Raw genomic sequence first — 23,434 nt, 5'->3', positions numbered from 1 at the left:
GTGACATACATTCGAGAACCTGGAGACAGTCCTCTATTCTGCAGGACTCCTCTGCTGTGGACAAAGGGAGGATGCTGGAGCCACGCTGCACAGAGTTCATAAGGAAGGCCTGAGAGCCATAGAGGGCAATACGGGATAGCTCTCCAGATGGAGGCCGGGTTGTACCAGTATTGTTTTTCCTTTACCTAAAATGCCTCGCATTTTGTACTTTAAGGCATTGCTCCCTTCAAGTGTCCTGGAGATGGAGGCCTCAGGAAGGGCTGACTGTACTCACACACAAACTCATTGTACATAAAGTACACCTCAGTAAAACGGCTTTTAAAGGACTCCGTAGTATACTGCTTATGCTGCTGTGGTTTGAATGAGAACGGCTCCCAGAGGTTCAAATGTTTGAGCACTTGGTCCCCAGGTGGTGGGATTGTTCAGAAAGGAATCGGGGGTGTGACCTTGGAGGAGCTGTATCACTGGGGGTTGAGGTTTCAAAAGCCCACACCATTTTTCACCTAGCTCTCTCTGCCTCCTACTTGCTGATCCAGACATAAGCTCTCAGCTACTGCTCCAGCACCATACCTACCTGCCTGCCACCATGGTCCCCATCATGATGGTCATGGACTCAGCCTCTGAGACTATAAATCACAATAAACTCTTTCTTCTAGAAGTTACCTTGGTCATGTTGCTTTGTCACAGAAGTAGAAAAGTAACTAAGACATATGCTGAATGTAACTTTTATGATTGTCCCTGAAGGCAGAATTTCTTGGAGGTTCAAGGTTAAAAGCTTTTCATCTGAGGTCCAGAAAACAAAGGACACAGATAATGAGCCAGTTCAGAGTAGGATAATTCTAATGTAATCAATATGCAGTCACTATGAATGACTGAATAATTACACCAACTGACCCACAATGGTGATTCTTTATTAGAAGAGCAGAGACATGGTTTTCTTCCTGAAGATTACATATTTTACTAGATATCAGCTTGACACTAAGCCCTACCAGAAACAACTAATTAAAGAAAGGAGTGATATTTTGAGCAGTACACCAAAGAGAAGGGAGATTTTTAAACTCTGCTACTACAGCAAAACCATACAATTATTGGAGATATTTGTCAAGCTTTTTAATGGATTAATTAATATGTGTATTTTAACCACCAGAGGGCAATGTAGGCCCCACAAAACTACTCAGGAAAAAGAACCGAAAAAGGGTGTGGGAGGGATGTGAAGACTGAATAGTGGTCAGAGGACACTGTAGTTTTGGGGCCTGGGTATATATAGTGTTTCAATCTGCCCAGGTTTCATCAAATTCACAAGCTACCTTCCTCCTCCTCTTGCTGGCTCCTATATAAGTTCTGCTCTCTGATGTTTCTACAAGAGACAAGGCTATCACTTCTGGTGTCAGGAACTGACCTGTGCACTCTGCAATGCTTTTCTGCCATCCCACCGGAGACACTTGCATGACAGGATCAGATGAAATTGGTTCTTTCTTCCCCCCTTGGTTGCCAACATGTTACAACTTTTCTTCTATCATCAAACAATTTCCCAGGATGAACAAGTTTACTTAGAGTGTAGCCTTGTTGACCACTGGCATGTGAGTATGGGATTGAACAGGATGCTTTTATAACATGCAGATCCTAGCTGGCCTCTAGGTGACAGCATCAGAATCTCTGTCATTGGGATGCAAGATTAGGAAAGGCTTAAGACTTCTGTTTGCACCCTGGTAGCATGTACTCTTGGGATACTACTATGAATTGTGCGCTCCATCGGTCCAAATCAGAAAACCAAGCGTTCTGACAGGAGTCCTGTATGGGAAGTGTGGCCCTACTGTAGCCATTCCTTTCTCTGGTTCCATCACAAGACACAGAATAATCAGGAAAGCATCAACAAATGACTGCAAGGTGGGAAGTCCAGATAGGCAGATACTCAGCACATGTCTGTCGCCAGTATGTCTTAGGTTTGTGGTATCACTTTGGGTGAAGGTCAAAATACATGTGTAAAATCATACTGAATCAATCCATAGACATAACTGTTTTGAGAAGACAAAGTAAAATGATAAGAAAATGCCAGTAAATAGTACCCTGCTAATTTCAAATATTTGTATATAATCTAGTGCTTCCCAAACTTGCCAGAATCTAGGAGTCTCTTGGGAAAGGGCTACAATGTTTATCTCAGCTGTGGTTTCTGTTGCTATGATAAAACATCACAACCAAAATCAACTTGGGGAAGAAAGGCTAGATTTCATCTTACAGCCCATTTCATCTTATAACTTATCTTATTTCATCTTACAGCTTATGGTTCACCATGCAGGGAAATCAGGGAAGGAGCTCAAGGCAGGAGCCTAGAGGCAGGAACTGATGCAGAGGTCATGAAGGAGTGCTGTTTACTAACTTACTCCGCCCTCTTTCTTATATACCCCAAGACCACCTGTTGTGGAGGCACTGCCCACATCTATCACTAATCAAGAAATTGCCCCACATGCTGGCTTCCAGGCCAATCTTATGGAGGCATTTTCTCAATTGATTTTTTCCTCTTCCCAAATGACTGTAGCCTGTACCCAGTTGACATAAAAACTAGGCAGAACAATAACTGACTGACTCAAACTCTCTTGGGCACAGGGAAGCAGCTGCCAGGGTGGGACTCAAGTGGGAGTCTCAGGTCTGCAAAAGATGCCTGCATTTCCCTCAGTCTTCTGAATGGTTTAGTTGATGTGTGAGCCCCCCCAAAAAAAATGTAACTGGAAGATAATGGAACAACAGGTTTTTCTTTTTTTCTTTTTTTTTTTTTTTTTGGTTTTTCGAGACAGGGTTTCTCTGTGTAGCTTTGCGCCTTTCCTGGGACTCACTTGGTAGCCCAGGCTGGCCTCGAACTCACAGAGATCCGCCTGGCTCTGCCTCCCGAGTGCTGGGATTAAAGGCGTGCGCCACCACCGCCCGGCCGGTTTTTCTTTCTGATCGGTTGACACTGACTCACAGTGAGATTACTGTTTGGTGCAGAGGCTTGCTGTTAGCGCCCCCTTTGGGCTACAAAAGCGTTCCATAGGTACTTTCCCATGGCTGCATCTCTTAATGCTGAAGGGATGCCTGCTTGGGGGAGCATGCCTGGGGGAGCTCTCCTGTTGTGTGTAGGCCATGCACTCTCCTTCCTGACATTTGGCTTTGTCGCTGTGTAGTGCTGTTGATGGCTCTTTGCTACTAGTAGATATTTTCAGCTAACTTGGTGTCTAAAAAATTGTCAAGAGTCTGTAAGATGCCACAAAGTAATTAAAGGTGTGTAAAACCACACTTTAAGTTTTGATCAACTGTGGTGAATATGAAATCTCATATGAGACACTGTTACAGTATTGCTGCCATTTCCCCTCCCAATGTAAAGCATGGGTTATTATTATTTTTTTTGTAACTTGGATTATTAACTTTATCTTCTTCTGTGTGCGGTAAATAGTATCTTTATATTATTAGCCTCACCACGAAATTATTTGCAAAGGTTCATTGCAAAAAGAATTCACAGCTCTTTGGCATTAGTTGGACACATGCTGTGGTCCACACTTTCATGCTATAAAATTAAGAAGGTATTTACATCTTTACATCCCTGTTGTCTCCTGACCAAAGAATTAACCCGTGGGTCTTGTACAAAACTGTGTGCCCAATGCTGGCTTTGGAGATGAAAGTATTTACTAAGATCTATCTTAGTTTTAACTCTATTGTTTTCTTTTTTTTTTTTTTTTGGTTTTTTTTTTTTGTTTTGTTTTTTTTTGTTTTTCAAGACAGGGTTTCTCTGTGCAGTTTTGGTGCCTGTCCTGGAACTCTCTCTGTAGACCAGGCTGGCCTCAAACTCACAGAGATCTGCCTGCCTCTGCCTCCCAAGTGCTGGGATTAAAGGCATATCCACCACCACCTGGCCACTCTATGGTTTTCTAGAGTGATGGAATATTTTTAAGAATATATTTAAAAAGTAGAAACATTCAAATAATTACTTCCAAAAATAAAAATAGGAGCACTGCCTTTTCCTGGTAGATCTAAAAGAACACATTTGCATGGGAGCATATAAAGGTGTTACTGTGATCTTATTCAGCAGGTATGACTTGAAACAAGTTTGTTTATCTGTGCCATAGATCAAGTTTAAATTACAGTGTTTTATCTGTATCCTATATTTAAATGAGTTAATATGTTACAATTGTCATTTTCTGAAATGTTTGTGTTCATGTCTGTGTAGGTATGATGGCACCTCAGGGGTTAATCTTGTGTCATTCTTTGGGCATCATCTTTGTGTTTGGGGGAAGGGGGCTGCACATATGTGTTCATGGACATGTGTGGACATACATATAGAGACCAGAGGTAACCTCAGAGGTTGTTCCTCAAAATCTGTCCACCTTATTTTTTGAAACAGGTCTCTCACTGGGACCTGAAGCTAGCTGGCTAGTCAGCTCCAAGAATCTGTCTATCTTCACTTTCCACCTCCCCAGTGCTGGGATTACAAGCATGTGTCATCACACTGACATCTTCCCTGGGTGCTAGAAGTAGAACTCAGGAGGTTTACATGGCAAACCTCCACCAACTGAACTATCTCCCCAGCCAGCTCACCTTTTCCTATAGATGTATAAACTGCATATTTCAAGCTAAGTTCAGATTCCAAGCACTCACATTAAAGAGGCAGACACTGTGGCACACACCCCTAATCTCAGTGCTGGGAAGGAGGAGACAGGCAGATCCCTGGAACTCCCTACTAGCCTGACTCTCAGACAGCCTAGCCAAACTGATGAGTTCTGGGCAGTGGGATATACCATCTTAAAAAATAAAATCAAGTGGAGACCAGTTTAAGATGAAATTCAACACAGGCCTCTGGTCTCCACACACTTGCACACACATGAGTATGTACACTCACACATACCCAACGAATAAACAAGTGGAGTCTGATAAATAAAACAATTTTTAGCAATTTCGTGTGCATAGATTAAACACTTTTTGTCATAGATTTAGAAGCAAAGTACAGGGAAATATTACAGGTAAAATAAAAGTAGTGAGGTAGAATACTGGGGGCAGAAAGGCTTGCCTATCCAAGGAGGAACATGAAAGTATGTGAGAAATTGGAGGATGAAAGAGAGGACTTACCCAAAGAAAGAGGGCATGATATGTCATATAGAAGCCTACTAGAGCACATCCCAGCCTCTAAAATATAGTAGAATATAGGGGAAAATAGTAGAACACATGTGAAATAAAAGAGGGAGGATATTGAGGGTTAAAGGATTAAGTGGTACTGGGAACAGGGGAATGACCCTGCATGAATGGACACTGTTACTCCCAAAAGGTGTGGCTCATTAAATAAAATAAGCAGTACAAGGCATGGGATTGCTCCATTCAAGATATTGGTTAGGAAGGCCCGAGAGGTCTCTAAAACAGCTCAGACTATTCATTGCCCTTGGCTGCTCACCATATCTTCATGGTAAGACTCTATTGCTGAAGATACAACACATTTTTTGCTGCAATACATAGAAAAATCCATCTCAAATTGGCATGCAGAGTTCCTCCCTACTGACGAGTTTTCACAGTGCCAGAAGATACTATTCAGCCTTCCAGAGGAGAAAGGACATCAATGGTCTTATATAGTGCTGGACCCTGAATGATGCAATACCAATCTACAGGCAAGATGTGCCTATGGTGCAATGGTGGTATCAGTGTCATTGGGTAGCTAATCACTTTCTAATTAGATCTGAGGCCTTTTCTACAGGAGGGAATTTCATGCTTTGTACTCTTAATTGTGGTTTAAAAAAAAAACATGGCTGCTGAGGTAACAGGCCCTAAGTTAGAACCTATTATTTTACTTTGCTCAATGTTCATGCTGTCAGAGTATCTTCTAAATATTTATGTTTATACCCATAGACCTGGGCTGTAGTTGACAGTAGTCAATACAGAGATCACAAATGACCAACGTGCTAAGAATAAGAGACTATGTGCTTAGCCCTAAATGTGACATATATTTAACACATCTACCATCAGGAAACATCATGGAAGTGGAGCCAAAGAGAATATTTGAGCAAAAGGACGTGGGGGAAGAGCTGTAAAATACATGATAGGATTATCTCAATCATGAACTGATTGCTCTGGTAACTTGCAGAAGATCAAGCCAACCCCAATCCCACATAGATGGGTTAGTGATCTCTAGGCCTCACCTCTTACTGAGGAGCTATTAGCAGTTGATAGCTGATGGAGAAGGAGAATCCTTCTCTTTGGAAGGTGTGGCCACTGGTAGGTTTCCCATGCTCCAGTGCATGGCCTCATACCCACACACACGGTCAACACTACTGGATTTAAAGACTTGAAGTTGGTCGAAAGGTGTGTTGGGGGGGATATTTGAGGAGTTGAAGGAGGAAAGAGGAGGTAGAAATGATATTTTGCTATACACATATATGAAATTAAAAATAAAGAAATATTAAAAACAAAAAAAGCCAAAAGTCTGGCTAACACATTTTATTTCCTCTCCTGTGAACATCACCATTTGTTAAATCACGTAACTTTCTTCTCTTACTTACCCTCGCCCCCAAGTTCTTCTCCTTCCTGGAACTACTGCTACCAGTGCCTAAACTAGCTCACCTCTTTTGTCTGGAACTTCTCCTGTATGCAACAAGTTGGAGATGAGGTTGGGACAAAGTCCGGATTGGCTGCATTCGAAGGCAATGGAGATCCAAGAAGTCTTAGTCCACCCACTGTCAGACCAAGGAACTGACAAAGAAGGAAGAGGCAGAACCCTCTGTTTCATCTTCAGCAATATTTATTGGAAACAGCAACGCTTCCATGGTGAGTTTATACATTAAGCAGGAAGATTTGCCTTTCACTCCACATGATCCACTACCGCAAGTGGCACACCGGAAGCAGCACATTAAACCTCTGAAAGAGCCTGTACAGATAGATAAAGAGAACTCTGGGTGCCTAATGGGGCTTCCATGACTGAAGGGGAAAAAACCCAAAAAACAAAACAAAACAAAAACAACCCAACACTGATCAGCTTGCACAGCACTGTACACACTAAATGAAGAGGGTGATTGAAGGGTTAAAGTAATGACTAAAGTGGGAGGGAGTTTTTATATGCAGCCACATACCTTAAACTGCTAAGCACAAAATCATCTTTATTTGGTCCTCATTGAGGGCAGAATATACACAAATGATGTTCAAGGAACACAAACAAGATAAAAGTGGGCGGGAGCAACGGTCACTATGTCTTGTTCTATGAAGATGTGGGAAATGCTTACTAATGTCTCTCTCCTATGTCTTTGTGGCAAAGGGACTCAGGAAATGAACTGATTCCTGGGTAAATAAACGGAGAAAGGAAGACAGCTGTTCCCCTTTCCTGTATCCTTCAGAAATGGGCCACGTATATACACAGCTTCTGTACATCAAGGAATCTGAGCTTGGAGACCAGATTTCTTCCCAATTCATCCTGGAGAATTTTCTCTCTTCAGACAATATACAGAATGCTCACCAACTCACTCAGAAATAAATGGGAACCACTCTCCCTAGTGCTTTAGCAGCAGGGAGGGAAGAAAACTGGCATGTCTCAGAAGTAGGAGATAGATGATAGATAGACGATAGATAGATAGATAGATAGATAGATAGATAGATAGATAGATAATAGGTAGGTAGGTAGATAGATAGATAAATAGATAGATAGATAGATAGATAGATAGATAGATAGATAGAGATTAGGTAGGTAGATAGATAGATAGATAGATAGATAGATAGATAGATAGATATTAGGTAGGTAGGTAGGTAGGTAGGTAGGTAGGTAGGTAGATAGATAGATAGATAGATAGACAGATAGATAGAGATTAGGTAGGTATATAGGTAGATAGATGATAGATAGATAGAGATTAGATAGATAGATAGATAGATAGATAGATAGATAGATAGATAGATAGATAGATAGATAGATGTAGGAGAACAAAAGTGCTTTGGACAATTAATACTTCTGTTGATGGCATCAAAAGCCCAACTTGTTTAGACCAGCAGACAATTTGCTGGTGGGGGATGTTTTCGCCAACATTTCTGTGACTCACATATTTAGGAAGGGAAAGTGCAACAGAGAGGACTTTCTCCTCTGAACATGGAGAACTCGAGAGCTTGAGATGGCCCCTGGGTGAGAGACAATATCTTCAGTGAGGAGAGTTTCGCTGTGATGTGGCTCACAGATATATTATCAGAAACCACACCCTCCTGAGAACTGTGTAAAGAGCAGTTCTGTGACCACTGGCTAGTCTCAGGGTGTTTTAAAGCATGTGCCAGGCCCACTGGCCTTGGAAGATACGATCTATCACCGGGTCTCCTGTAGGAGCACACAGGTCAACGCAGGACATGTGTGGGCTGGATGACTCATCCACTGCGGCCTGCATTCATGATGTGTTGGAAGCAGCATTACCAAAGCAGTGGTTAAACTTAACTATCTGGGTCAGAAGGAGGTGAGCCAGCCAGCATAAGGCCCTAATGGGGCAGAGCAACCAGAATTTCTACATAGTTGATGGGGAAAAAGCCAGACTGGCCATGAAGCATCCCCTCATACCAGTTCTCATCAATTTGATTAGTGAGTGTGATGACATCACCCTCTTTAAAACCCAGTTCCCCTTCATTTTCAGGTTCAAAGTCATACAGGGCTCGGCAGCAGGGCTGATCCATTTGGACACCTGAGAATCAGAGGCAGAGAGAACATAAAACGTCACAGGGTATTGAACCAGCTGCACGTACTGCCTGATCCACCCACCCAGCTTTCTGTTCCCCTTTCCCAGTCACTCATCTCCCCTTTGATCATCTTCCTCCAGCATCCACTACAAGAGCATCTTTGTCTCCTACCAGTTTTCCTACGTTCCCTGAGAGCTTTATGAGTCATCCAACATTCTTGGTTGCTATTTCCAGTATGAAAAATGGTTACGTTTATTTTTGTGGTAATTGTAACATAGTTCATTAGGTTTATCTTCCTGACAATGCTAAGAGATGGGGAAAGCAATGGCTTAGGAGTTTATAATTAAAATGAAGGTTAGGTACAGACATGACAAAATCCATTCATCTTAATACTTTTAAATTTTTCACATTCAAAATAATATAATTAGTTACACAGACAATATTCTAAAACCTCAGAATCACAGGTCAGTTCTCATTCTTTAAAATTAATAACCCAAGAGTCTTGTGAATTTCTGTAATATGGCAAAAACCAACAGCATAAAGCACTAAGCCCAGAGTTCTTTCCCTGTGTGACCTGGCTCAAATGTTTTATTTGCTTCTTCATCCAAAGTTATAGTTAACGAAATTTGCTTTAAATGATTGTGTCATTAAATGACCAAAGTGTTAAAAATCATACTCTATTTTTGGTAAATTGGTGTGTAATACACACACATGAGTACTGTGTAAGAATCACAGCCTATAAGAATAACGTAATACATATTGCATAAATTAATAAAAAATGGACTGTATCTTAAAAGGGATGTACTTATAAGTAAACATGGTAATACAGCATGCACATAAATATGAATATAGAAAAGTGCTTATGGGCCCCACACTAGCTAGAAAGGGAAACAATACAATTAATTTTTTTTTTTTTTAAGAGAAGTCACTGAATGGAAAATTAAATGTGTGTTTTGTTTCTGGGCAAGGAGACGTGCAGTCCTAGATAACTCACATGATGAACTCCAGGACCACTGCTGTCTGGGCCCCACACTGGGCAACACTGGGTACTCTGAGTTGTGGACAGAGACTCAGCCTTCACCTTCTTTCTCATACCATGACAGCATGTTATAAGAACTTTTCTACTGCAGTAAATCAACTACTAAAGATACAGGAGAAAGGGGATAAAGCTGCTCATCCTTAACATCCATATCCAGTGCCAGATGGACTCCCCCCTCCCTTTTAACCTAGACAGTTTCAAAGTTGGAAATGCCTGCAGAGAAAACCTGGGTCTAATTTGTATGTGGGTAGTTGAGAATGACCACGGCAGTGGAGAGACTGAACTAGTAGCACAATCAATATTCCAGAGGGGAAAAAATGTAGCTTTCATCATGCTGACCACAGTTCACGAAATGAACTGATCTACAGTAGACAGTAAAAGGAAAACACAGTAGGTGTTGAGGTTTGTAATCTATCCATCTGCAGATGTAATCAAACATATACTTCCTGGAGCTGCTGTCCATGGGTGATAGGGGATGTACGTATGCACAGAGAGCCCACGGGCATTTGTCCCACCTCAGCAGACTCACAGCAGAAGGAAAAGGCAGGAGAAATTATGGTATGATTTCCCACCACAAAGGAGGGCAAAGAACAATGAAGTCTTTGCTGGGCAGTGGTGACACAAGCCTTTAATCCCAGCAATTGGGAGGCAAAGTCAGGTAGATCTCTGTTGAGTTCATGGCCAGCATGATCTACAAAGTGAGATCCAGGACAGCTAAGGCTACACAGAGAAACCTTGTCTCTAAAAACCATTAAAAAAAAAAAAAAAAAGAACCACTAAAGGGTAGTGGTGGCCCTTGTGTACTAGAGCATGAGAGAAAACAGGAAGCAGAGAAAGTTTGAGAGAGAAGGAAAAGGAAGTGGGACAATGGGGCAAGGGCAGTAATCCCCAAGCAGAGCTCCTACCTGACAACCCTCTCATGAGGAGCGGATTGCGGTGCAGTTTTGTGCAGGGAAAACTGAATGCTCTGAATGTTCTCGCCATCATCTATGGGTGTGCCCAAGTCTCAGGAAAAGGGACCTATAGCCTTCAGCTGCTTACCTCCAGGTTTGGGTGTGCCTGTGTGGGAGAGACCCCCGTTGGGCTGAGTACTGTCTCCAGTGGCAAACTCTAGGCTCATTCGTGGTTTGGGCTGATATTCTCTTCTCGGCTGAGATGAAGCTTGTCTTATTCTATATCACAAAGAAAAGAGGTGATGGAGAATTATATAGCCAGTTAAAAAGTGAATAGAAAGGCAATAAAATCCAGGAGCTGCTTGGCTCACTTAGAAGTCTGCTATGACCTAGTGGAAACTGTCCTAAGAACCCTTGGTCTCCCATGTGCATGCAATATGTTCTTGGAGAAGTTTCTCTTTCCTCCTGTCCTCACTGTCTTCATCCTTCCTCTCAAGCTCCCACTCCCGCATTCAGAGTAATTTATGCTAATATGCACCATGTTAGGGGCCAGGAACATAAAAGTGCACAAGACACAGTTGTTGCCCCAAAGCAGCTTATGCTGTATAGGGGAGAGCAGGTACCAGTGACCACTATAGATAGCAATGTTGGCACACAGGTTTCCACAAAGAGCTCAAAGTACATGGGGCAGAGGTTAGAGGTGTGGAGAGTTCACTTATCCATTCAGAAGTTGAAAAATGGTTTAAGGAAGGTGATCACAGGTCTATAGGAGAACATGAGAAAGTATGGAGGTAGGGTAGGAGGAATGGTCATAGACAGATGAGAATGAGCAGACAGAGATCAGAGTGGGGTTGGAATAAAGAAGATAGGAAAAAGGAGGGCCAGTCAGTGGACTCTGCCCATCACTAAATCTTTTCCAGCTTTAGATATTCAAAATGGCAAGTATATTTTATTTTAAGGTGGGGAAGACTAGGGAGTATGACAACTCTAGAATTATACTGATTTCAAACATGTGTGAGATTAAAAAAAAGAAGAAGAAAACATTCCCTTCATTTTCAACAGATGTGAGAGGCTATGTGTTGCTGTAGTGTTCTGATGTGTTGGTTTTAAGCCTTCCCATTATAGAAACATCAGTGTTACACACACTTCCACAAAGGTGCATTGAAGATTTATACAAAAAAGCACAAATCGAAGAAGGAAGATTCTAAGGAGAGGGAAGACCAGCTAGAGCAAAACAATGCAAGACAGGCGATGTTTTCAGGATGCAGCATGTGACCAAGCCATCACTGGACATTCCGCCACTGAGCACCCAGGAAGGTTTATTGCAGCCCTGATCTTAAAAATAAAGACTGCTATGTAATTCTTTGATATATTTATTTAGCAAAGACAACCCTCCTTTATCTAGCTAAATAAAGCAAGAATAGTAATGTCCCTGGTTAATAATAAGGTCACCTGGCTAAATAAAGCATAATTAATAAGGCCCTGCCTTACAATGGTTCACTTCAACATTCTTTTGATGTTATCGTGATGCAAAAGGGATTCCTAAGCTATAGAAACCACACTCCAGATTCTGATATTTTCTTAGGCTAGTAACATGTAGTATAATGTCCTCTCACAGTTCCCAGTGGCACCACAAATCCTACTCAGCCATGGAATCACATGTTAGACCACTGACAGTCTTCAGTACACTCAGTATGCTAGGATATGTTGTTCTAGAGGTGATGGGTATTACATCCCTTTCCTTTATGAGAATATAATTCAATCTGATGTTCGTCAAGGCACACCTTGTTATAGTACAGGGTCATAGTACATATTCATTCAGGCTATACCTCACAACAAAGAGCCCTGTTCTGATAGAAAACTACTACAGCTTGTCATGAGACAGATTTAAGGAGACTGACTGGGCACATGGAAGCAGTCCTTTCTGAAAGTGGACAGCTGTGTTATCGTTCAAGAAAAAACAAGAATGAAAAGACATAGGCTTCCAAACAGGTTAGGTTTGACTGTGTGCCCCACCTGCACCACTGTGTGAGACTCCTGGTCATTATGTCACCTCCGAGCCTCACAGTATTGCTCATCTGTTAGGTCCACAGAGCTCTTTCAAAGTGTTCATATGTATGGTAGCCATATAGAATATTGCTCAGCAAATCACAGCCACCATCATCAACAGAATTCTGGTGTACCATCCATGGAAACAAATATACAATTTATATATCCGTATCTCATAAACACAGGATTAGAGTCAGAAGAAAGTAAGACAAGGCACAGTGCAAAATAAAATCAAGCCATTGGTCCACAACGTGCCTGTGTTGGATCAGCTGGGTGGGAGCAGAAGCTCGTCTCCAAATGCATTCTTTTATTTCAATGTCTGTGCACATCATTTTCTAGCAGGCGAGAAACCCGGGGAAGTTGTAACTTACCTTTCCTCCAGTCTGACAGTGACCTGCTGCAGGATCTGCACTGCTTGTTTGTGGTATTCCAGCTGGGCTTGCACAAGTGCAGAGAGCTGGCTCACCTGCTCAATCTGTACAAGGATGGGGAGACCGTGCTTCAGTTACAGGTCACTGTCTTGAGGCAGTGTACAATATGTAGCACAGCTGTTGGGGATGCCAATGACTGCACAGCCTGCTGTGATCGCACACATGGTTCTTCAAGTTCTAAGTTGATTTAGGATATGAAAGCATCCTTATGTTTAGGACCCTGCCTGCAGTGCCTAAGGAGAAGCAACGAGTATCCTTGAGAAGGTCTCATTGCTTTCATTAAACAGTTTGGTGCTTAACTCTACACTTTCTGCATAGGATATAGCTGCTTCCTTGAGGTCCTATAGAAGAAAGAGTCAGTAACGAGAGGGCTCTTTGCTTCTTGCCTGCAGCAGCCAACATGAAATCCAAGCATCATTTTATATTCTAATAACTGCTGGTAATGAAAAAGAGGAAAATTGATTCCTCACTTCAGGTCCCATGGGATGGAATCAATCTTTTGACCTCTTAGCTTATCAAATGTTCTAATCGGCCCTACTTTTGGGTTCTTATGCTGTGAACTAGCTGAACAGTACCCTCGAAGTCAAGAAGGGCAATGAACATGGTCCTATGAGTTTGAGGGTGTAGGAGGAGGGCCCAGGGCACAAGGACACACACTGATTCAAGTTTCCTACAGTATTGTACTTGAGTGGTTAGGACAAAAGTCATCTGTAGACAAACCCACACTGTCTTTGGATGATGAGGACTACATATGTTCAACATGCCTTCCCTGCCTCTTAGGAGGTAAGCCAATTAGGTAATGTGGTAGCTAATTTTGGATGACAACATAGCTAATTTAAAGAATTCTCAAAAAGCTAGCAAAGCATTATCTCTTGGGCAAGTCTGTGGAGATACTTCCAGACTAGATTTGCATTTGAATCAGAGGACTGAAGGAGGATGAGCTGTGCATATCCAACATGGTAGACATTGTCCAGTCCATTGAGGGTCTAAATAAAGCAAATTGCAAAAGAAAGAGATTGAGTCTCCTCTCTCCTGGGGCCAGAGATTCAGCTTCTCTTGCCTTTGTGGACATCAGAGCTGCAGCTTTCCATCCTTGAGATTTATTCTCCACCTCTGTTAGGTTCTCTAGCCTCTGGCCACAGAAGGAATTAGCCCATCACTACCACTCATTCTTAGACCTTTACAATTGGCTTGAGCCATGCTTCCAACTTCTCTGGTTCCCCAGTTTTCAGGAGGTATATGTGGGACATCTGTGCCTCAATCATCTCCCTAATAGGTAATTTCTGTTTCCTACCTGATCTCCAGCTAAGCATACTCCATCTACACCACCTGTATCTATAGCCTGTGGTTTTCTCTGAAGATCCCTTGCCAATGCAAGTGAAAAGTATGTAAAATTCTGCAAACATCTCAGTCAAATTGATGGGTTGGAAGTTGGATATGAACCACAACAGGAAAGCTGGCTTTTCAGATCTCTAAATGTGTGAAATAAGGACAAAAGGACTGTTCAGGTGGCTTTACAACTGAAAGAACTCAGCAGAATTTAATGTACAAAGCCATGAGTGATAATTTAGTATTCTGGAGATGCAGAAACAATTATAAAACATCCCAACCATGCCCTGAACATAGCGCCTATGCTAATCATCAATTTCATTTTGTCTATCTTTTTCAATGAAAATGTCAAACTCACTTCCACACATTAGCCATCTTATAATTTTGGATACAAAATTCTGAATATACTTTAGTTATCATTCTTAACTGCAAGTCAATATGCTCTGTATTTACACTGCAGTTTGTAAGATGCTGGATTTATACATGGGTTATCACAGGCATTCTTTATCTCTGTACCATTGGTAATACTTTAAAATCCACTAATACACAAAGTTCTAGTTAAATCAAACTACAAGGATAAAGAAGGAACTTAGCATTTCTATGTCTACTTTATGACCAATCATTCAAAAGAAGCAGTCATCTATGTGTTTTGATCATGTAGTATAACCAGAGAGTAGCATGTTACACAACGTATCTTTCAACCCACCAGTACTGTGCCTACATGATAAAGCCAAATGAAAACTAGAGGAGAGCAGCTTACATCCATCTCCAAGAGATTGAACATGCTCGACTCAGCGATTTCTTTAGATTCATCGAATTTCTCCAGCGCTTGGCGAAGTTCTTCGTCTGGAATCTTGCCTTGTCGTTTCTTCTTATAATCAAAGTCCAAGCGTCGGCCTTCCAGCTTTTTCAGGTGATGCTGAAAAAGTCAAGGGCAAGAATATGTTTCAAAGGGGCATATTATGGAAAAGGCCTGCTTGCACTTCATTTCTCTTATATTCCTAGTCGCTTCCAAACTAAGCCTGGCTGTATTTGAAACTACATGTCACCAGACAGATAAAGACACATGCATCAGCAAAGGTAATGTTTCAAAGGGCTCACTGTGCAGTGCCACCGTGACAATTCAGAATGAGAAATCAATCATGGCAAGATTTGATTTGGCATTTCCAAGCTAAAGCCAAGTTAAACTACACCTCTCCCTCCAAATGACAAGAAGGGGATGTGAGTATGCATCCCCCACACTCCTCCTCAGGAAAAGGTATGCACAAGAAGCCCCAAGTCACCTTCCTCAAGAGAAATGGAAGCTCAGAAGAAGCAGAGGAAAGCCCCTTTCTCTGAGGTAAAGGTAGGAGAAATTCTTCTTTTTAGACTAATCTAGTTTACTAGAATCGCCTAAAGTGTCTATTAAGAATACAGATCCCTGATTACCTGAGTCAGAATATCCAGGGCTGAGTCTAGTAATCCACATCTCAACAGGCGCCCCATTTCACAGAGGCAGCTTTTAGGGGACAGATGACTTAGCTTTAAACTAGGCTAAATTTTCCATGGACAGGTGACACAACTCAGTCACAAATACAAACTGCAAGGGACACTGGAAGAGATTTCATCAAATGCCCTCCCCAAAACCTATTTTAATCCCTGCCCGCATTATCTGCAATAAGGTTCCCAGCCTCTCTAGGGACTAGGTTAAGGAGGGTTTGTTTGTTTGTTTGTTTGTTTCTTAAAGATCAATAGTATTTTTTTTTCCTTAATAGCCATAGTATTCCATGATGAATAGGGAAAAGAATGATTTTTCCCTTGTTCTTTAGTGGAGGAAGAAGATGATAACACAGTAGTAAAGGACTGGGAAGATGGGGTATAGGTAAAGGCTCTATAGCCTTCCCTCTGGCCACACCTCCTACCCTCAGCTCATGCTCTTATCCTGACTACATGTGTTTTCTTCAGGCAGGAGTATTCCTAAAAAGCATTTGAACTCACAGCCAGTCAGAGGCAAAGCCAGTTGAATTTACCAGAAATAGCTCAACTGTTCTGTATGTTTTAGAAAGAGTGGTTAGTTCTTTTTGATTCCAACAACAACCATGAGAATATAAAAGTGTGTATAAGAGTGATATAGTAGCTACTTACTTAAGTTAACACAAAGTGCAATTAATATTTCGAGGTCACATCAGCCTAGCCCATCATTCATACAAACAAATGTACAAATTCCCAGATAAAGGACATCTTTCTGTAGAAAAAAATGGTGTCAAGACTATTTAAACCGGGCAGTGGTGGCACACAGCTTTAATCCCAGCATTTGGGAGGCAAAGCCAGGTGTATCTCTGTGAGTTCGAGGCCAGCCTGGTCTACAAAGCGAGTTCCAGGAAAGGCGCAAAGAAACACAGAGAAACCCTGTCTCAAAAAACCAAAAAAAAAAAAAAAAAAAAAAAAAAAAAAGACTATTTAAAAAGGAAGTTTTGCAGAGCCGCGGTTGTGACAGGGGATGGAAGGGCCTTTGGTTTCTGATTCCTTTTGTCTTGTGGGGCTCTTGGGAATTCATGTGCTCACTGCTGTGTAACCCAGTAAGGGCTGACTGAACAAACGACAATTTGCATGTCTATGGGAAGAATAACTGCACAGACCTGAATCTCCCTTAGATCCTTGTCATGGAGATTCTGAAGGGGGTCAATGAAGTTCTGCTTCACTTCCATGTCCAAAGAGTCCTTCACCTCCGAGAGCTCCCTCATGGCTTCCCCTACCTCACCAAGAGCTGGACCTGAGAGGGGAAAATGAAGGTATTACACCATGAAGAACAAAGAGGAAGGGGCTTTGCAATAGCAGCCTTCAAGGTGACAACGTAGGGATTTTCTCTGTCCTATGAAGACTGCAGAGACAGAGAGGGAGCCCCTGGTGCTCTCAAGAAATAGTAGCTTTTCTATCTACCACAGACCATTCGGAAAACTAGGTTCCACAGCCCTTCATAAGGAAGAATATCCCTCCTTAGCAAGGATGTAACACTTTACTCTGAGAAGTATTTTGGAAGGCTCTCTGTCCTCTGTAATAAGTACTACTTCTCAGTAATATGAGATCAGTTGCAGCTCAATGCTTTTTAGCAGAAACAGATACCAAGAATGGAGAGCGAGGGTTCAGAAAGGTCCCATATCAATAGGGAGTTGAGGCAGAAGGTGTTTAGAGTCCCGAGAGCCAGAGGAGACGGGAGATGGAATAAAGGATATTTTCCCTGGGGCAGTAGAATCAGGGACCACATACAAACGAGCAGCGGATTAATCAGAGAAAGTCCAGGTGGCAGGGTGGCAAATCATGCTGACTGTGACTGCTCACTCTGTCTCTATACCCAGCTCGTGCCAGATACACCCAGTAAAGTGCCAAGGCATCTGGGGGTGTCTGCCAAAACAGTTGTCAAGGCTGGGGTCCCATTAGAGAAAAAGGACAAAGCCCTTAGACAAATAACTTCAGATATTAGCAATCCTAAGTTTACATTTTAGCCCCCATGTATACTAGCTACAACTGAGAATTAAAATATAAAATAGCTGACCAATGATCTCTAGAGTTGCTTTTTCCCAGCACTGTAACCTCCGTGGAGAGCTACAGTGTGACAAAGGCTTTTTACCAAAGTTGCAATCATCGCCCAGCTCCCTGCCGAACTTGAGCATGGCCTCTGCCAACAGTGCTTCCGCCTGAGGATAGCCTGGCCCCTTCTCCTGGCCGCGGATTTTTGACATGGTGTTGATCATGCTGAGCTTAGCTCTGGAAGCTAAAGACAAAGAGAGAACAGTCTTTAGAAGCAAACAACACTACATAATAGGAACAGGGCTGACTGGAGAACCAAGTCTCCAACCAGCCCACACACCCACTCAGCTCCTAAAGCTGCACCTTCCCTGGGCTCACAGTCTTTGCATATACTATGTGGGCAACCAAAGATGCATCAATTCTAATCTTTCCCTTAAAATCCAAGTAGAATTGCACAGCAAGGCAAAACACAGGTCTTGAGGCAGCTCCATCGGCTCAGATGCTGTCCCCACATCTTTCCATCCTTCTCACTGCAGTGACTCTGGGAACTTGGCAGACGATAAGACAGCATTCTGATACCTGGGCTATATGCTCATCCCCAAGTTTTATTCCTGTTTCATATCTCAGCTCTAGAAGTCTGTGGATTAAGATAAGGTGAACTTCAGAAGTGTGGACCTCGGCTGTTTCCCTTACAACATGTACAAAATTAAAACAATTTTCAAAGTCATTTCTCAACTAAGAATAAAATACTATATTCATTAAAATATCCAATTACTTCTGTTACACATTTCAGCTGAAGATTGGTTTTGTTTCTCAAAGATTACATCTCCATTCCTCTTCTATTTTTGTTTTTACAGGACGGTGTCTAGAAAGTAGTCCCAGTTTTAGTGGAGGGAGTCATTTTAGTAACATAGTATTGAAGTATATGATTTGACTGACTAAGTGTCTCACTCATTATCAGAGTTGATTACACATTAACCTAGGGCTGAGTCCATAATAATAGCTGCATGAAAACCCCCAAGGAAATCACAGTTGAAAGTAAAAGTACTTCTAGCATTTGGGGACTAACATTTGATCTTAAACATACAGCTGAAACAGGGCTTTTATTTAAACTTCAGGCTTCCAAAGCACAGAGTAGAAATGAGAAAAGTTATCCATAGTCACAAAGTTTATAATGAACAGAAGGCAAAGTCTGTTATAAGAGCAATTAGAGTGAAGTGCTTATATTAAATGCCAGGATGGAAGTCTACAGTGAGACACAGAAACAAGGCCCACAGGGTGGGGCAGTGCAAAGGAAAATGTCCGTAGGAAGAAAGCAACATTGAGCTTTGAGCCATACAGTATGCAGCAGCAAGTGGCACTAATACCACATGCAAAGCTGGTGGTGACCACAAAAACCACGAAATTTTCCTTTTATTCACCTCGAGCTTGTGTAGAAAAGTATATAATACATGTTAAATCTGAGGAAGCTGGCGTGCTTCATAATCAGCCATTCATTGGCCTTTTCTACCGGCAGCCAAGGCTGAGATCCAGGAGAGAGCTTTTGCTGCACAGCACTCATGGCACAGTAAGAGTCAGTCAGACAGTGGCCACTGGTGAGTACTATGTCAATGCTAGGACCAGACACCAGACTGCAGGACACAGAGAAGTAGCAGCGACAGCATACACAAGAGGGAAAGAGCAGACCCTAGAAAATAAGGACAGGGGAACAGAAGGAGAGAAGGGAGGTAGACACCAGAGAACCACAGTAGTAACATCCTAAGAGGCTGCCACACCCCTTCAATCACACCTTGTCCATAATGAACACCTTTTCTGAACATTGGTTATTGATTTATGACTATGATTTGGGTTTATTAAGATCTGCTTTCATAAATAATGTTAAACAGTTTGATATATTGTGGTTGACTTTCAAAACTTTTTTGAATGCTATGAAATTAGATAGAGCCTTTAGTATTTTACTAAGTACTTAAGAACATCTTGATATACTCTACATCTCCAGGAAAAGGAAGAAAGCTGTAAGATTTTATTTCTTCAAATACTCTGAAAACTTATACATCCACATGTTTGAAGAGACTGTCTTTTAAATTCATTTGTGGACTCATTGCATTCTTAAGAATCTGGAATTGATAAAACGGCTGTGTCCTTGAAAACTATCACCAGACTGCTAAACCACCATGCTAACAACTGTAGGACCCCAACTTCAGACAGGAAAAGATGGGCTACACACCATAGGAGAAAAGAGACATTAGAAAAAATGGAGCAATTAATTGAAATTTATTACAGAATATAACCTATAAGGGTTATCAATGAAATAAAAAGGTCCAATGGTGACATTTTCAAATGACACCATCAAGGTTGCAACTCTTTTTCTTCCCCAAGCTAACTAAAGAAGTATTCCACTAAAGGAAAATATAAATCAAGAATGGGGATAGGAATGAAATCTAGAAAACTGGAATGCAATGCAAGGAAACAAACAAAACATGACAGCAAAAGATCTCAAGAAGTCCTGTGTCAGGAGCCACTACAGCTGCACCATGGATGCAGCTCCAGCACAGCATATGCAGCTCCAGCACAGCATATGCAGCTCCAGCACAGCACAGGTTAATGCTGGGGGTATTGCTCCCCACATTCCCCCGTGGGATCTAACAAACAATATGACACAAACACACTGAGAAAGTCATAGGGACAGACACAATAATGAGAGGGCAGGGAAGGAGCAGATCATTTTTATCTTAAATGGGAGTCGGCAAGAAGACAGCTAAAACTGGAAAAAGGAAGAGGGCTCAGTGCAGGACTATTAATTCATGACCAGAGGTAAAAACCAACCAACCAAACAACCAGTCAAGAGTCTTTAAAATGTTGCTTTTCAGGAGCAGAAATGAGGGGAAGGGATTTCAACCTTGGGGGCAGCTGGAATTTTTTTTTAATATAGTACTTTGTGTGTAATTTTAAATAACATCTTCATAAATTATTACTCTTATGAAAAAAAGAAATTAATTAAAACTAATTCCCAGCCCCCAACCTCATTCCCCAAGAGAATAGTTTAGCCATTATCTAGTAGTTGTGGTGGATAAATAGAGATCTAACAAGACTAGCCATGTCTAACCTTAAGGGCCTTCCAACCGAAAAGTGTGACTATAATGTGTTCACTTTAAAAAAAACAAAAAACAAAAAAAAACAAAAAACAAAAAAAAAAAAACTATGTTAATTCTACCGATCTATGAGCATGGAAGATCTTTCCATCTTCTGATATCTTCTTCAATTTCTTTCTTCAAAGACTTAAAGTTCTTGTCATACAGGTCTTTCACTTGTTTGGTTAGAGTTACCCCAAGATATTTTATATTATTTGTGACTATTATAAAGGGTGTTGTTTCTCTGATTTTTTTCTCAGCCCATTTATCATTTGTGTATAGGAGGGATACTGAAGGTGATTATCAGCTTTAGGAGTTCCCTGGAAGAATTTTTGGGGTCACTTATGTATACTGTCATATCATCTGCAAATAGTGAAAGTTTGACTTCTTCCTTTCCAATGTGTATCCCTTGATCTCCTTTTGTTGTCAAGCTCTAGCTAAAACTTTGAGGACTAAATTGAATAGATATGAAGAGAGTGGACAGCCTTGTCTTGTTCCTGATTTTTAGCGGAATCACTTTGAGTTTCCATTTAATTTGATGTTGGCTGTTGGCTTGATGTATTTTGCCTTTATTATGTTTAGGTATGTTCCTTGTATTCCTGATCTCTCCAGGACCTTTATCATGAAGGGGTGTTGGATTTTGTCAAAGACTTTTTCAGCATCTAATGAGATCAACATATGTTGTTGTTTTTTTTCAGTTTGTTTATATGATGGATTACATTAACAGATTTTCATATGCTGAACCATCCATCCCTGCATCTTTGGGATGAAGCCTACTTGATCATGATGGATGACTTTTTTGATCTATTTTGGATTCCGTTTGCCGGTATTTTATTGAGTATTTTTGCATCAATGTTCATGAGGGAAATTGGTCAGTAATTCTCTTTCTTTGTTGGATCTTTATGTGGTTTGGATATCAGGGTAACTTAGTCTGTTTGTAAGGCCCCTAACGGTGGGATCAGGACCTGTCCCTGGAGAACGAGCTGGCTTTTTGGAACCTATTCCTTATGCGTGGATGCTTTGCCCAGCCTTGATGCAGGGGCGTGTGGGTGGGGATGGAGCTTGGACCTGCCTCAATGTGATATGACATGCTTTGTTGACTCCCATGGGAGGCCTGCCCCTTTCTGAATGGAGGGGGAGTGGATGGGGAGGATTGATGGGAGGTGGGGGGAAGAAACTGGATGAGAGGATAGAGGGGAAACTGTGGTTGGTATGTAAAATAAATGAAGAAAAATTTAATAATAAAAAACAAGACAAGTTAACTGACTAGCCAGTGAGGGAGGTGGGAAGGATCACCCAGAGGCATCCTGGGTCTTAAATATCAGTTTGAGCCAATACATTTGTTTAAATATATACAGAGAGCATTCAAGAACTGTTGGAGCACTGGGTGGTGGTGGCGCATGCCTTTAATCCCAGCACTTGGGAGGCAGAGCCAGGCAGATCTCTGTGAGTTTGAGGCCAGCCTGGGCAACAGAATGAGTTCCAGGAAAGGTGCAAAGCTACACAGAGAAACCCTGTCTCAAAAAACCAAAAAAAAAAAAAAAAAAAGAACTGTTGGAGCTGAAGGGTTCACAACACGACCCCACGGTCAGGCGTGTTTGCATATGCCCGGGGAACACTTCCGCCTAGCCAGTTCCAGGTCAGGATAGCCATTTCCGGGTCAGGGCGTCTCGCGTGACCAGAATCCGTGATGTTGCATGGTTACGTAAGAGCACGCAGCGTAGCCATGTGATCTGCGCAGGCGAGGAGGGTTACCTGTGTACGCATGTACGCCACCCAGTCTTTAAAAGCTGGCGCCATGTTCCCGGCTTTTGCTTCTTCCACACACACTTGTTTCCTACAGGCCTGAGCATTCTCTGTCCCTTTTATCTTTAATAAAACTCTTATTAGAGGATTCTGTCGTGTTTCGTGACATTTCCTTGCAGGGTAAGAGCACAGCGCCACAAATAACTAACAGGAGCAACCATGAACTGAAGCATCATATGTGTTGCCATAAAACTGATGACATCATCAGCGAAGGAGTAACAGATTAAACATTAAAACAAAACAAAACAAAAATGTGTTCACTGGCTTAAAAGGCAATTGGCCATGGAGAGAAAAGTTAAGGAAGATTGACATGTAAAATGGGATCAGAAAACAGCATCAAAGGAAAAGACTTGGTGGATCTGTGTGAGGTGATTATCTGGGTAAACTGCAAGATCAGAACAAAAAATTAGGATGACCACAAAAGGTTGACTCAACCCCCCAAACGCTCCCCCCCTCCCCAGCACAGGGGGCAACTTTCCTAACTCATGATCTCTCTACCTTTTAAAGAATACAAAGGGGGAGTCTGGATTGTTACCAACTCCCAGGGTGAGCTCTCCACAGCCTCTAGCCTCCTGCTGAGCTTTCTAATTCTGGGCACAG

At 41.8% G+C, this 23,434-nt stretch overlaps 1 protein-coding gene across 1 annotated transcript in view; it reads right to left on the bottom strand.

Moving 5' to 3' along the window:
* Window positions 1-7,854: 7,854 nt before the first annotated feature.
* Sh3gl2 (SH3 domain containing GRB2 like 2, endophilin A1) overlaps window positions 7,855-23,434 on the bottom strand; it is a 184,287-nt gene continuing 168,707 nt past the window's right edge. Inside the window, exons 4-9 of the mRNA XM_059255955.1 lie at window positions 17,998-18,141; window positions 17,009-17,142; window positions 15,151-15,309; window positions 13,002-13,105; window positions 10,730-10,860; window positions 7,855-8,654 (exon numbers count right to left, since the gene is read on the bottom strand). Of these exons, the coding sequence (XP_059111938.1) occupies window positions 8,455-8,654; window positions 10,730-10,860; window positions 13,002-13,105; window positions 15,151-15,309; window positions 17,009-17,142; window positions 17,998-18,141 (872 nt within the window). The 3' untranslated portion in view covers window positions 7,855-8,454. The remainder of the gene's footprint in view (window positions 8,655-10,729; window positions 10,861-13,001; window positions 13,106-15,150; window positions 15,310-17,008; window positions 17,143-17,997; window positions 18,142-23,434) is intronic.

Source organism: Peromyscus eremicus, chromosome 2 (genome assembly GCF_949786415.1).
Source record: "Peromyscus eremicus chromosome 2, PerEre_H2_v1, whole genome shotgun sequence".
Lineage (NCBI taxonomy): Eukaryota > Metazoa > Chordata > Mammalia > Rodentia > Cricetidae > Peromyscus > Peromyscus eremicus.
Note: the sequence above shows the minus strand (reverse complement) of the source record. Positions and strands in the feature narration are given on the sequence as shown.